The sequence below is a fragment of the Colius striatus genome, chromosome 4 (assembly GCF_028858725.1).
Source record: "Colius striatus isolate bColStr4 chromosome 4, bColStr4.1.hap1, whole genome shotgun sequence".
NCBI lineage: Eukaryota > Metazoa > Chordata > Aves > Coliiformes > Coliidae > Colius > Colius striatus.
In genome coordinates this window covers 8,522,605-8,539,011 of record NC_084762.1, presented here as the reverse complement: position 1 = coordinate 8,539,011, position 16,407 = coordinate 8,522,605, and the positions used below count along the sequence as shown (strand labels likewise).

At 38.1% G+C, this 16,407-nt stretch overlaps 1 protein-coding gene across 2 annotated transcripts in view; it reads right to left on the bottom strand.

Annotated features, from left to right (window-relative positions):
* The window catches only part of TRIO (trio Rho guanine nucleotide exchange factor), a 240,855-nt gene that overhangs the window by 126,243 nt on the left and 98,205 nt on the right, over positions 1–16,407 (bottom strand). For both annotated transcript variants that reach the window (XM_061996023.1, XM_061996024.1), the window contains exons 10-11: positions 9,547–9,669; positions 3,338–3,529 (exon numbers count right to left, since the gene is read on the bottom strand). In XM_061996023.1, the coding sequence (XP_061852007.1) occupies positions 3,338–3,529; positions 9,547–9,669 (315 nt within the window). The remainder of the gene's footprint in view (positions 1–3,337; positions 3,530–9,546; positions 9,670–16,407) is intronic.

Here is a 16,407-nt window from a genome sequence, read left to right as displayed (position 1 = left end):
CAAAAGGCACAAAAGCCTTAAGGGATTCACTGTCTTGCAGCGGTCAGACATTCAGTTGTATTTCATCCATCCTCAGGCTGGGAATCTGTCAGGACACACTATTTTCAATGCAAACATTCTGCTAGGAATATTTACGGTCCCAAACACTTGTAAAGCTCGCAAGTGCGCGGCTTAACTTCAGTATATTACCTACTGAAAAACTTGGTTTATAGATGGAAATTTCTCCCTGTTTGCACAGGAGATAAAAATCAGTATTCACAACCTTACAAACTTTAAACTTGTAGCAACGTAACGGCATAGAACCACAATTTATATGTAGCAAGTAATTGATTTTCTTGGATCATCATTAAGCAAAATGAGTAACGGCAATGTCATTACATAACATCATATTTCTGGCTTCCCTGAATACATCCTTTCTTTGCCCAGTGAGAAATGTGGTCTATTGAGGTTAGTCTATGAGGAGTCTGAGAACTCGTATGCTGTTTTCTCATGTTAGCAAGCCACAGTGAGCTCTACCAGCTTGTAACCACTTGGCTACGGAACTTTTGGACATGTTAAAGACAGACAGCATTTCCAACGTGCATCGTAACAGGCTGCTGCACACATACTACTGCTTTGTGCAAAGGTACAGCAGAAGTCTGTTACTTCTAGGACGTGTCAAGCCCATCTACTGCTTTTGTGGCAAGCACATTGCTTCTGAAAGCAGAAACTACTGATTTACTAACTGTGAACGCAGTAACGGTACTGCGCAGACACTACAGAGCTGATGCTTCCCAGGGAAGCTGGGAAAAGTTGCAGCTAAATTCTGTGTCAAGTATAAAGGTTATGTAAAGCTACAGAGCAGTAAAAGTACTGAAATGCTCACATCCAGATGAGAGGCATTCATTCAACGTGAAGTATTTCTGGGGACAAAGAATAAAACACAACAAAACATCCTACTTCAAAAAAAATAATGAGATTAGATGGCTACCACAGCCAGATTTCAAAGTCTCAAAACAGTTAACAATTCCAATTACCAGCTTCTCTTAGCTCTGTGGCTCCTTCCAAACTGTCACACACAAACAGGGGTTTTCTTCATGTCCAGTTTTTACACAAGGAAAACACAAGGAAGATGTAAGAAACAAAATTCATGCTGAATACTTGAAGGACAGGTTTTTGTTTGAGATCTTTTGGAGTCTTTTAACAACTGAAGCATGCCTTTCTGATTCAACAGCTAGCATACTATCCTACTACTTGAATTCCTCTCTTCACTAGCTGCGCATGCACACTAATTCCTTCACTCCACCACAGAGCAGAAAGGTTACGTGCTTACAGGTACGCACTGATTTATTCAGCAGCTTCCCACATCCTGCAGGAGAAATGCCAACAAAGCATGGATGACTTTCAGGTTTAAGGCTTTTTTATCTTTCATCTGCTTTGTGGTGCCTTCTCAGCACTCCACATGCATGTGTGGTAACAAACAACATGCTTGTGAAAGCAGATCAGAATACAGAAAGCACAAGACAGCTTTGAGTTTGCTATTTGCAGTGTAACCAAAGGACCAGCCTACTAAATATGAATCACCTGTCTCATTCTCTCTTTTCTATTTTTAAGTAGAATGCAAATAAATAAATATTCTTTGTTAATTTTCCCTGCTTTATTGGCTACAAAAGTCAGCCACATGACAAGAACAACAACAAAAAAATCAACGTGTACAACAGTCACAGCACCTTTTCCTCCAAAGTCCAGGCTGCAAAGAGGCTGCCATAGTAACAGCTGTGTACATTTACAAGGTCACAATAATATCCATTTTCCCCGAGAAATAAATCAAGTTACAGATTTCCCCCCCCCCCAATAAAACGTTATTATCTAGGGGAGCAGTGGCAACATTCCAGCACATCTGGATCAGCCTCCCAAAATTACTCAACAGTGACTCACAGATCAGTCTGCCTTTGGGTTTGTTGGATTTTTTAAAAATCCTTTCCTTGCAAATCCTTTTACAGTCTCCATCTTTTATCATTACAACCAACTGTATCCATTTAAATGCCATTCCAGCTGCTCTTCTTGATGCTAAGAAAAATAATGAACGCTTTTCAGGAGCTGACTGCTCCCGTGCTTCACAACAGGTAATGAAACCATGTGTTGCAGAGAAGTGAAACAAAAGCTGCTGCCTAAGAATAGCTTACAATAGAGCATTTATGCTTTATTTAAACAGAGATCTGGGAGAATATTGGCAAGGAAGCACCTAAGAGAAAACTGACGGGGGAGCTATGTACTCATGTCTAGAGCTAAAAAGCAATTCAATCCTGACCTCCTTCAAAGAGCAACTGTCTTGTGTGTTTATTTCAAGTGCAAAGCAGATGTTTCACATGGAAAAAGATCCTACCCTTATCCTCTACAAGGTTTTGCTGAAGAAGCTACTTTGAATACTATACTTCCCCACTGAACAGACCATTTCTTGATGTTGGGTGGGGGGGGCAGGGAAGAATGGCATGCTGTGATCCAGAAGCCTTTCATATTTTCATCTAGTTTAAGCAGCGAGAACATGTCAAATGAGCTTCAAACAGAAAACAGGCAATCTACAGTTGCTGAAATTTCCCATTACCTTTAACTAAAATCTCTTACTCGAGTCCTAGGAGTAGGCTCTAGCCTACTCTGTCCTCTCCCATGAGCTTATATATTTGTATGACCCGTGTTCTGGATCTGAGCATAAAACTGATCTGACTGAAAGTTATGTGTGTATGACTGTTTCTAGTCTATCAATTCAACCTCTGAAGGTTACAAATGTAAGGTAAAACACTGTCATTATCAGATAAGTTCTTTAGGTTGTGAAGAGCCATCAATATACCAAGAGCAAAATGCAATGTGTAAAATAGAAAGAAAACAAAGTCCCTCTCTGGGCAGCAGAGTTGCATTAAACAGCCTTGTGCTTCATGTGTTTGTGTTTCAATCTCCTGAACTGTGTCTGTCTAACCATGTGTCTGACAACTTAGAGAGTTGCACCAGAGAGCTGGTTGGATAAAAAAAGAACAAAACCAAAAGTGCACAGCATTTCCCACTGCAGTGCTGTCCTGTAGCTGTATCAGTTCCCTGATCTGACCCTCCCCCCTTCCCTGTGACTGAACACACACATGTGCTCGCACAACAAAGGAGGTGGAAGCTGATAAACTTTAAAATCCATAAAGCAAACAACCACTCTACCTCAGCCCTCAATCCACAGTGAATTACAAACCAAAACTCATCGTACAATAGAGGTTTCATGATTTTCTATGGCAAGGTTCTAATAATGAATGGAACATCGTACAATATTGGTTTTAAGGCAGAAAGTTACGAGTGTAGCTTAGCTGCAGAGTTTTACCTCTTTAACGTGAGTGTGAAAGGACACAGACATGTCCAGCAGGATCTTGCGTTGCTCCACGCGTCTAACAAAATCCTGTATCCGGTCTTCGAGCTGATGGGCAGCTTGATAAATTTCCTCCGGGTCACACTCCCCAGTCTGAGCGAGCTGTTCAGCTGCTTCTAGGAGCTTATCTGCGTTGGTGTATGTGTTCTGTAGGGAAAGAAGTTAGTTTTGCAGGATTAAACGAAAGAGAATTCGCTCAGGATATTTTAAAGCCGCTCCACTAATGAAAATCAAAGGACAAAAAGGCCTTTGGAGTGTATCTTTATTTCTTTGTTGCTTAAAGGTAGTAAAATATAATCTTACTGTTACATTTCTAGATACTTTTTAATTTAAGTGTGAATAGATTCATTCCTTAGTTCCTTATTTATGTCTATTTCATGTCTCTTCCATCCAGAATTTGGAAGCCTACTTATTTTTCTTTGGAATTAGTATCTTATGTTCACAACCAGAATAAAGATGAATCTAAATGCAAAGTGGTCTTTTTTTCAATACTGGAAAAATCACTACAGTCACAGACAGAAGATCTTTCAAATGTGTATCATTAGAGGTGAGAAAGTCCTAGCTGCTGGGAATGATGTTTTAGCATCAGATCCACACATCCAGCAGGAAGGTGGAAAGTGATGAGGCACAGAAGGATAAAATGTTTCTCCATCCTTATAGAAGTGAGGTACCAAAAATTCACATGTAAAGTGGATCATCATTTGTGAAACAGCAGCAACAGAGGAAGGTTTAGAAGTCAGCTGTGGCAGAATGTCAGAGTGGAATGCTGTTCCAGTACACCATAGGATTAACAAATGCAGACCAGAAGCCCTGAAGGAGACTTGGGTCAAAGTAGAGAACAGAATGAGGTAAAGTCTGGTACCTGATGTGTTGAGTATGCAGTGGTCCAGAGAAGAGAGAGATGTTTAGCAACTCCTAAGCTTAGAGCTTGCAGCCTGAATCTGTATCTTTCTCTTGAAATTAAAGTGGGACAGATTCCAAACATTTGTTATAATACAAGTGCTCTTTTTGGGCCTAAACTTGGGTTTTCATGTTTTAGAATGGTTCTCAAAACAGACTCATCAAGAAAGCAAAGAAGGAAGTTATAATCTCTGGAGAAAACAGACTGAAGCCAAGTCTACAGTAAAGAAGCTTTGCTTACGTCGCTACATTACATCTCCTGGTAAGTTTGCACTACATGCTATTAAAAAACCATATAATTCATGACAATATAAACTACACTTTTCTGTTTTCCCTTCTTCTCCCAACCTCAATTACATCAGGTAAAACACTGCTTGCCAAGATAAATTAAGCCTATGCAAATGTGGGGTTTTTTGCCATAAATATAGTATCACACGTCTAATCAACATTATAATATCCACAAAACTTAAATCCAAGCCCAGCACTAAAACTCAAATAAGGAGCAGGAAATATGAACTCTCCCCTCCAGAGTTTCAAGCAAATTGCCAGGCAAGCCCAAGATAGATCACATGCCTCAGTGCAGCTTTCATATGTTCCCACTCTTTTGAGGGGAGTTCCCCTTCATTTATTATCATCCATTTATGTAAGGAATTAAATCCATGCTGCTCCTTGATTTTGACTCTGTGCATATTAGCCCTTCCTTAACCTTCAGCTTGGTAATTGCAGAGAAAGGTAGAGAACTCCTCCCAGTTTCCCCAGGAAAGTCTGCAGAAGCTAAAATAAACCTACTCAACACTCCAGCTCCTTGGCTCAGGCCATGCTGGTCCAGAACATGCTCTGATCTGTGCTTTGGTGTTTTGACTTCCACAGTCTCATCTCACACATGTTCAAGGGGCAAGGCTGAAAAGCCTTGAGGAACTCCTCAAATAACAACTACTTCATCAACCCAGAGAGTCACACCCACTGCAGATGGCTGAAACAGAAGTTTCCCATTTTAATGAGAGCCTTATCTCACATGTGAGGCATTGTTTATGAATTCCAGGAGTATCTTCTGCGTAACACAAGCCCCAGCACATCAGATTTCTCTTTCTGTAAACTGGATAGTGAACTGCCTGTACTTAGAAAACCATCACAGCCTAGATGCTGCTTCAAAAGGGATTGCAATTCTCAAACCTTAACAGCAGACACAGGCCTTATCACTAAAACTTCTCCCCCAAGTAGAGTTGAAGTATAATATAAATATTTATCTTGGTAGATAGTAACTGCCCTTTGGAATAGAGATTGCAGCACATAGGTGTGTTTTACTAACTACTGCCTTTCCCAACTCACTGCTTACTTCTAAACAATGCTTGGAGGGAAAAAAAGAAGTAAAGTGAAGATATTGAAACTGTTGGTCACAGGGGGCTGCCACCAGTTACAAAAGAGAAAGTTAGACAGAAAGAGCAGGAGTTCTCCCTTGAAGCTGTTTATGCCCGTTTCCTAAATTGATAAAAAGAGCCTCCACAGTGGCAAATTCAATATACAGTATGGAAACAGATTAACACTTTCTCAGAATATCTCCACCAGGACAGTCTTCCCAAATCCCAGAGAAGAAGAATCAGTTAAAGAGCTTTAAGATTTTCTTAAATAATATCTTTAAGAGAACCTAAAGAGCTCTCTTTAACAAGTCCTCTATAGTCGAACTCTTTGCCCTGTGGTGCATTCAACGCTAATGGATTCTTCTTCAATCAGCATTCTTCTCCAAAATGCTGAAAGATGCTCAGTAAAGGAGAGTTTACCACCTTCCCCAACTACGTTCCTAGTCTTCCTGATGAGAAATCTTCTCTACATATTCTTCAGGAAAAAAAACCACCATACAGTTGGAAACCATATGAAGTGACATGTTAGAGAAAAGTCAAAGTTGAATTTAAGAGACTAGTGAAGAAATGAATACTACTGACAATAAACACAGCAAAAGTGAGAGGAGGTATGGACTGAATTTCACACAAAGTGGACTTTATTGCACTATGAAGAGGGAAGGGAGATACATGGATGGAGGGAGATTAACAGAGGTATACAGATCATTAAAGGTAGAGAAAATCAAGATAGATTACTCATTAAATACAGTGGATGTTATCACATTTAAGCATCAGACAACAGACAATTAAAAAGCAAAAGTCCTTTTCATCTGAAGTGCAATTAAATTGCATAACTCCTTGCCACTGGAACACATTCCAAGAGCATAAATGGGTTCAAAAAGCAGCTAGCCTGATTACGGGAAAAGTCCATCAGTGACTATTAAACACCAGTTCTGATGCATTCTTCAGTTCCAAACATCAAATACGTCCAGACAACTGGGAGGCTAAAGGTAACTTTTTAAGCATACAGCCCTTTTTTTTTAAGCATCTGATGATAGCAACAGAATACTGTAAGACATGGATCTTTAGTTCAATGCTTTACAGTCATTCAAAGGTAAAGTTAAGAACCAGTTCAAATACAGAACCCTTTTTTATAACCTTAAAGGAGGTGGGAACTGGTGGTCATAGAGAAATTGTAGGTATATGTAAACAAGGTTAGGAAGAATCTTTCTTATGCATTTCTTGCACCAAAACTTCAGTTCCTTACTCGGATTTAGTCTGCACATGGAGAAAAGAACTTGTGGAAAAAGATACCGCTAACTAATTCTTGCCATATATATTTCATGTTTATGAGCCTAGACTACTGTCAGAAAGCAGACACTGATCATAGCTGAAACAGGAGAAACTGACTTAGAATTTCAGTCAAAAATGCATGAGGAAGTACAACCATAATATTGATCTGCATCCAATGCTTCTGAGCTGAAAATCCATGACCATGAAGTAAAATAGTTATATCAAAATTTGGAGTCCGTTTGACACTTTGACTAAATGGCCTCACAAATACAAAGATGACTACAGGGAGAGGGAAAAAGGAAAGAAAAAAAAAAGGGTAAGTAGAAATTGAACTGCAGGCTTCACATGAAAAGAGCAACACAATTGTACAATAGTGGGTGTGAGCCAAAGTGCATATGTATAGCACAAATGTCAATACATCAGAATTTAGGAAGGATTATTAGTTGGCTGAGTTTTGACAATTTAGTGTTTCTGTAGAGGTAACAAAAAGGACCAAAGAAAGAGAAAGTCTTTGTTTCACACAAATCTTTAAGTGACTAATTTGGGAGCCCACAACCCATTGACTCTGCAACATCTTTTCTATTTGACACAGCTTATTTTAACATCTTTGAACGCTTCTGAGGAACTGGCACCTCATTCACATTAAAAAAGAAGAAGGGAGCAAGCAGGAGGGAAGAAAAAAAGAAGCATTAATTTTTCTTCCCTCAAAATCAGGAGTTAGCCTTCAATCAGGAACACTTCAATATAACTGTTGGCTCCCTGCATGTGATAAAACACTGCTGTGCCACTGACAGTTCACTTGACAGTGCTTCATCCCAGCTTCTGCCTAGAGCTGACTGACCCCCCCCCCCCACCCTTAATTAAGGATCTGCTTAAGGTCCTTAGTTTAAAAAAAAGACAACAAAACAAACACAACAAACATCAACATCAACAAAAACAAATCCCAAACCAAAACACAACAAAGACCTGAACCAACAAGAACTGTAGTTAGAGAATATATCAGCTACAAGTTATTCATGCTTTAACAAGAACTGCATATGGCGGTGTTATATTTGAACATAATCTTCCTTATAACACCACCAGCAGGAATGCCTTTTGGGGCCTGCCTGCAATCAGTTTTAGACCATCAGTAAGAGGAATAACTCTGAGGGTGTGCCTCTCTTGGCAGTCATTACACATTCAAGAGTTAGAGATGAAAAAAATCCCAACTTATTAGATCATTGTGTCCATCCTTCTGTTGGAGGAAGATAGTCCCCTGAAGTATATTTAAGTCCTTTGACCAGTCTCAGTTTTCAGTGTCTCCAAAAAAAGAAATTCCATCCATCCCCTGAAGATTATTTTCAATTCCAGTAACATTCAGTTTTAGGAAGTTTTTGCTAAGTATTGCTTTACAACTTTCTACTTTAAAGCATAATGCAAATTAACAAGATGCTTTTTTAACAGTTAACATCCCACTAACAGTTCCTCTACGTGCTTCAGCCCCTTTGGTTACTCAAAGATTTTTTTTCCTTCCTCGCTCAAATAACACAGTATTAAATATGAGATCATTCAGGTTTTGTTAAGTGTCTTACAGAAATAGATTCTTTCTTGTCTGACTGAGAAAAATTTCCCACATGGAAAACATTACACATTTTACTAAATATGAAGTATTAGACAGGCACATGAAAAATCCAGTATGTGTATGTATGAAACTAACAACACTTTTTATTTTGGAAAATTCTGTAGGAGAACAATATTGGGGAGGCTCTCTGATGAAGCTTATTGATGAAGCTTTCTGTATCAAGTCTATCTTACTGAGATTTTTCTTGATGAATCTTCAAGATATATATACTCTTGCCAGTCATTAAGACTAGACAGACTGTTACTAATGGGGAAGAAGCCTCTGCGTCTTATGGGTTTTATTTACCACATGCTCCCTTTTCAAGGCTGCCACCCAAACCAACTTCCTCTTGTTATGCTCCCGGCATTCTTTACTATCTCTGTTTCTTTTGGTTTGACTCTTTCACAGAAAAGTGTGTTTCGAAGTTCTATCATCAATTACACTTAAGGCTAAAACTGAATTCTTCCTACGGAGAAAACATTGGCATTGGTGATCCAGAACAGGAAGGCATATATAAACTCAACTGTATTTGAACATAAAACCCAAGGCCAGGTTGGACAGTTTGGCTATCAGACTGCTGTGGGGATTTGGGAACTCTCAAAGTTTAAAGTCAGGAAGTAGGGATTTCAATTCACGTCCATACTCTCTTACAGGCTGCACAAGTGTTTAAATCCTAGAATACCATGGAATGAAGTTACTTTAAAAGGAGAGATTTTATTCCTCTGTGACTCAACATTCAAATGTATGCTTTTGAAAATAATATTAATAAATATAAATTAAAAATAAAGAACAGCAGCTCTGATGGGCTTTATGTTCCCACTCTCGGTAAGACTGTGGAGCTTTGTCGTTTTGCTTATTGAAGCTGAAGTGCAAAAGAGAAATGAAATAAAAGCTTGCAAAAGAAACCAAATAGTCAATTTTTAAAACTAATTTTTGGTAGTGGAGCTCCCTCTGCCCAGTCCTTCAGTGCCAGAGCAGGCTGCTGTTATTTATTTCCATTACAATTATACAGTCCTTCATGGGATTGTTTTTACCTGCGCCACCTCTTCAAAGTCTTCGTGGCGTTTCTGCAAAGCTCTAGCCCGATGCAGCGATTTCCCCACTCCAGTATGTTTGCTAAGAAAAGCCTCTCCATGATTTTCAATCCAATCCAACACCTGTGGTACAGAAGAGAAACACAAATAATCCCTCTGAGTGGATGTACTGACTGTTGCAATGAAAGGACGACCACTCAAGGAACTAAGAAGCTGTAATGAATGGCTTATAAAGAACCATACTGTTGGATTAAAACACAGTATTGCCATTGAACAACATTAATTACATCCCGTTAGCTTTTCTCCACACAATAACTAACTCAAACTAGCTAAATCGTGAGATTTAAGATTGTATGTTTATTTTGAAGCCTACCAAGGACAACCTCATTTCTACACATTTATCAATTTGACAGTAATCTGATCCAAGTGGCTAGACCCCTTGTGAGGGTGTCTCTAATCCGTTTATGCTTTCAGCTGACATCTTTCTGTAATGTAACACTATTGCAGTTCGCACATTCCCCAACAAGGCTGGTGAATAACACAGTGAAGTTATGAGTAGATGAGAGGCTGCTTCTCCTACTACATAATATTAAGTCAAGAAAAATGACACTACAGAGTTCTTCTTAAATAACACAATTAAACTGAGTTGAAGTCATTATGAGATGAATGACGAGGTTTGCATTCAGAGTATATCAAGTATTTTGCCCCAATTCTCAGGAAGCATCTCCTCAAAACATCAGATAGGCATAATTGTCTATTGTCAGTTTTATAGCTGAAAGAGTGAGCAACAAAAAACATTTTCAGGACATTAAAGCTTCTACCACAATGACTGGGTTGACAGTTTTATAAATAGTAGTAACTGTATGTGTAATTAGTTCCTGCCAGTTAATACAAAGGATTACTGCACACATACCAAGTTTCTGATGAGTGTGAATGAACAAAACATCTGGTCTCTCTCCACACTAATACATCTTAGCCATTTCTTCATTCATTCATTAGCTAGCATGCATATGGTATTTAATTCTTTGAAAGATACTCAGAGGTTCCAGAATGCTTTTCAGAACTAAAGACAACTGCATACAAGCAATTTCATTAAGTCAGCTAAGGATTTTTATACAGTATTTATGCAGTGGTGCGGAATACTTGACCTAATATTTATCTCCAGCAATCTTTTTTCTTTAAAACCTGAGTATTTTGTTTTGTTTTGGATATACCTGCCAGAAACCACGTTATCTCTCCCCTTTTCTACTCTGATTCCTGAAGTCAGGTGAGGTGTTTTTTCCCCTTTTCCTGTATTGAAAGCATTTGATATTGTAACTAAAGAGAAAGACTGGGTTTTTTCCTTCCTTTTTCTTCTAGACTTAAGAACCCTTCCTGCAGCATCCCTCATAGCTACATTCAACATACATGTAATGCCACATGCTATTCCCATACAAAACATCCACACTTTCCTTAGTAGAAAAATTAAACCATCTGCTGTGATTTTCTCATTTATCTAGATCCTTAGAATCTTCTTTGGTTTGCAAGCTCCCTCCTACTGAAGATCTTAAGAAGAACAAACAATCCCATAATGTCATGTAACACAAGCATCTCAAATCACCAACATTTCACAGATGTACTTCAACTTATACAACTATTTTTTTTCCAGTAAGTATTGCCAAAGGAATATCATTGTGGCTTGGGTCAATTCAAAATATTGATCAGAGAAAGTAAAGAGTCAAACATGGCTTCAGTTATCTGTGCTGTCTATATTATCAATGCTTTTGAATAGTTTCAGGAAACTACCCTGCTTTTTGCATTTGAAAAAGAGCTAAAGAGAGATATGTTTGGATAAGAGAATTAGACTGGACTCTGGAGACTGCTAACACTTACAAGCTAACAAACAAAATCAACAGCAAAATCTGTCCCAGAAAGCATCCGATGAAAAGCAGAAAGAAGCCCAGGAAGAATGATTTTTGCTCCAAATAATGCTCAGTAACTTCTCAAGAGAACAAATTGGCATAGAAATCCAGTACATAGATCATGACATAAACCAGTCAACTAGAGAAACATTGCTGCCTCTGACATCAGTACGAATACAAGTCTCAGCCATGCTCAGCCTTCTTACCTTGTCTTAACAAAACGGAGGAAACACTCTACTTGGGAATTCCACAGCACGTAAAGGCAGAGTCACAGTTAAGGTATGCTCTTGCCCATCAGAGAGCTTTCACATATCACTTCGACCAAAGGGCAGTACCTTTAGCTTGCACTGATATTACCCATTTAGCAATCTTAATTGATGCATTTTCTCCCTCTTCTGGGAGGGATAAGAGTTACAGAAAACATCATACTAACCCACTAAGGAGTCTTCTACTAACACTGAAAGCGCATGAAATTCACTCAGGTAGTTTAGTAACACACAGGAGTTTAGGAGGCTCAATACTTTTCACTTAAAGGGCAAATAATATTATCCTCTACTGCAGCAAATTCCTTTAACGATGCAGTTAAGCTCCAACTACAGCCTCAGCAGAATCATCCTTATGTCCAATGTAGGATCTAGAAAAAAAGTTTACTTTTCTAGCACCAATACTGAATATACAATACAATAAATACTATGGAAAGATTGCTTAATTTTGACCAATTCATTGCTCATGGCTCTAAAATATATCTTTTTAATATCCTGCTTGCAGAGATAATCAGTCTGATCTTTTGAAGATCCAAAGTGTTCATTTTCATCCATCTTTCCCACACTATTATCCAGTCCTTACTCCCCACCACATCATCTACTTTGCATACACTCACATTTCTGATGTCCACCTCTTACTTGGTGCTGTCATAACATTCAGAAGAGGAACGTGGAAATCTGCATTTCTGATCTTCAGATAGTTAAAAGGTGGAAATACTCTCTCCAAACAAATCATTTTACACTGTAACCGCCTCCTAAAGCCTCAAGAGAATCACCCAATGAGATCAGCATGATAATGATGCTGAGCAAGTAGCAAGCAAGCATTCTTGGCCCATCCTTCATTAGTCAGGGCTGAAAGAGTGACTGTTACAACAACTTAGATGGAGTATTTGACAAAGGCAGATTAAGGAAGGAGAAGCAGCATATTTATCTAGAATGCACAGACATCTAAAGGTCAGTAAGACCTAAAAAATCTATGCTCAGGAAAAAAAAAACCACTATGTTTTACTAACTTCTGGCTTGTGAGCCATCAGAAGTGTTTTTCAGGCCCCAAAACTTTCACCCTCCAAGTGTCAGCAGTATCACTCTAAACAGAAATATTATCTTTATGTTCCGTTGTGACTTTTCATGGCCCAGCAGCACAAAACTACATATTGCTATTGCAAGTCTGATTTATAGTTTTGTATTGGAATCAGAGCTAGCTCCTTTCCTCAGGTGAAAGGCTGGTGTATCCTTTCCACTTTGTAAGCTCATTAATTCTGAAGCATTAAACTATACTTTTTATTACTATGTTTGACATTAGAAGGGCTTTTTTCAACAATTGAGTGCAACAGCTAATGACTTCATATCCCTTTTTTTGTGTGTGTTAATATACAAAATAACCATGAACTAGACCTCCTGGCATGTTTCTGCTATCTAAGGTCAGATTCCAAATCCTATTCAGTTTAAGACTGTCATAGGTTTTCTCATTTAATATTTCAGATTTTACATAATTAGACTCTAATCTAACCTACTATTAATCTGAATCTAATCTAATCTACATCTAAACTACTATTTTGAATGTTTGATGTGCTACTTTTCTTACTACTTGCTCCAATAAGGTAGCAGGTGATTCTTGGTGTACACAGCTGGCACCACAGTGTTTTTGTTGATTTGGAAAGCTCCCCTAGAAACACTTCCCCCAACATTAAACACAAAAGGCAAAAGAAAAAACCCACAAGTTCTCTAAAGTGGAAGTAACACAAAATCAAGTCTCATTTCGACACTGACAGTCTCCTCCTCCAACTCAGCTCTGTCACTCACTTAAACACTCCCATTAACTCATTTATTTCATTAATACAACAGAAAAGTATGCCAGCAGAGGGAAAGAGGCAATCACAGACTCATGCTGAAAGAAAGTTACAGATTCACTTAGAAGGAATTTGGTTGCTTGCCACTATGTGCATGTTATCCATAAACAGTGGAAGAGACACACTTCATTTATTTCTACATTGAAAAAGCCACATGTAATGTTATTGACAGTAATTTTAAAAGCTTTTCATTTTAGTGTTTAAATCGTGCTTGATAAGCTTAATTAAATTTGTTAAGGTTTAAACAAAGACTAAAAAGACTGAGACAATGTGCAAGTGATACTAAAGTATTTTAGAAAGTTGCTTCTGAGCTCTACATCAACCATTCCACAACAGTCTTGGATATAAATTTAACCAATACTTCAAAACAGAGCAATTTCATGCACTGGTGTATTCAATTGACAAGCTAACACTTCTGAGATAAATTAGATGATCTGATAATGTTGTTTTGGTTTTGTTTTGCAAGAAAAAAAAATAATCATTAGTATTCAAGATCACTTTTTTCCCCTGATGGATTTTCTAAGCTGAGGGAGCTACAATCTGCCAAAGCAAAGCTATTCCAGGGAAATACCATTATGTGCTTATTGTTATCTTTAAGGCATCTGCACCTAGCTATTTACATTAATTTGTCTGCTATGGATGTTGAATTATCATTGTTTTACAGCATTACAGTTACTGAAATTTAAGTATGAAAGGCCATATAAAGAAGGGAACATTAACCACAATCCATGTTGCGATTCATATGGCAGAGTCCAAAATACACCAATATTTGCAACTTAAAGTAACATAACAAGGAGCTCTGCATCCACATGCAACATTTCAGAAGCCTCCGAAGTGAAGGTTAATGACCATTACAGGGACAAACCAAAGGACAATCCAGTCTCTGTCAGTGATAATGACTGGATATTAATGGAAGGGCTTAAGAACACAGCAAGTAGGGGCTACATCTCTGTACATAAGACCTAGTTTGAAATCTAAAGGCATTGATAAAGATGTGCATTAGCACCAAAGGCCACAGCTTCAAATGCTCAAGAGGATATCTGAGTACCTTTGTGCAAGATCTGCCTTGCAAAGCATATCAAGAAACCAGAGGTGTAATCAGAAGGGAAGAAATTTTTCCAACAGGTAGGTAACACATATACTGAATCATAAGCCTAGATGAATTAACCCTCTTGAGCAAATTGGTTCATCCTGAAAACTTGTGGTATACTCACAATCCATACGCATGGATAACACATTCTGGATACCTGAAGTTATAAAAAGAGGTAACGCTATCTGCTTTGTTGTTTAAAGCTGTCTACTTTGTTGTTTTCAAACCTGTGACCAGTTGATGTTAAATGCATCAGTTCAAAGGGCTCATAGGTTTCAAACAGAGAAGTAAAATCCAGCTTTTTGCTGAAGAATCTGATGGTGACTCTACAGTGAATGTCAAATAACCCTTCATTAGACTCAAATCTCAAAGAACAAAATGGTGTTGGTCGAAGAGCCAAGACTTAGGAAGTAGCAGAAAATGAGAACATTTTACTACTCCCAAGATAACTAAGGCAGAGAAGGAATAGCACACTAAGAATCACAGCAGCAAGGGAATGCCTTCCCCTAGGAAATAAACTGCCTACAGCCTGGCCTACAGGCCCATATCTGGTAAATAACCTCAGGAGACCACTTGGCCTAGGTCGCCCAAATAGGTCCTACTTGAACTGAACTCTAACTAGAAGAGAAAGCTCCAGGATCCAATCCACACTTTTGGCACTACATTACCACTGAGAAGACCTAGATTTTTATCTATGAGAGGCAAACCACTACGTTAATTTCAGTTTCTGAAGACTCCTTATGAAGCCTTTTAATTTTAAGAGGTGATTCATTTGTAGACTGTGCCTCATCAGTTTTGACAAGTGCCCTTCAATGACTACTCAAGCACTGGACCTTCCTGACTAAGTACAATTTATGTAGTAAACTTGATGACGAGACTGTAAGATTTATGCAGTGGCATAATATGTTCTCAGTTTGGTTCTCTGTGCCTTTCCTGACCATTTCATTAACTCTGCTTTTACTTTTTCGTCAGCTATCATTTTTCATGCCTTTCTGCATCCTCCATCACATCTGAGAGTTGAAAGACTGCGTAATTGCCTACCTTTCTATATATGCCTCTTTTTACATTGAAAATTAAGCAATGAAGTTCTAATAATTTTACACTTGATTTACTGCTTAACTATTTTTGTTCTCTTTAACACAAAGAGATAGGCACTGCTTATAGAAGAAAGCTGAGCTAAAAAGATTACTCACTCTCCCCACCATCTGCCTGAATTATCTCTTTCAATCACTGTAAATGATGGAAAGCAGGTTACTTCACTCCCAACTGCTCACACCCAGCACGTTCTCGAAACAGTGAGTACAAGAAATTTGGCTTAAAGTGTAACTAATTTTGGAAGAAACAAGATTAGTTTAACCAGAATGTATGACTGACTAAAAACCCCATTCAGAAGTTGCTGGTTTGTGAACACTTTTACAGAGAAATGAAAGAACATGATCAGCAAATACTGGCAATCTCTACTTTTCTATGAAGATGAGCTATTAAGAGATAAATTATTCATTTCTCCATCAATTGCAGCCTAAGGCAAACATTTTGTGTTTACTAAAAATCTTATCAATAAAGGAATTCTACACAGCTTTACTTTTGAAGCTAAAACTGTGTCAGAGATACTAATGCCTGTACTTAACTACTAAGTTTTATGGATGTCATATATCACAGCTAATAAGCATTAATTCAACAACAGCTTCATTTTTATACCACTTTAATTTTTATACTTCATATATCTCTTCAGTTTATTACTCTCAGGTTTTAAAGAA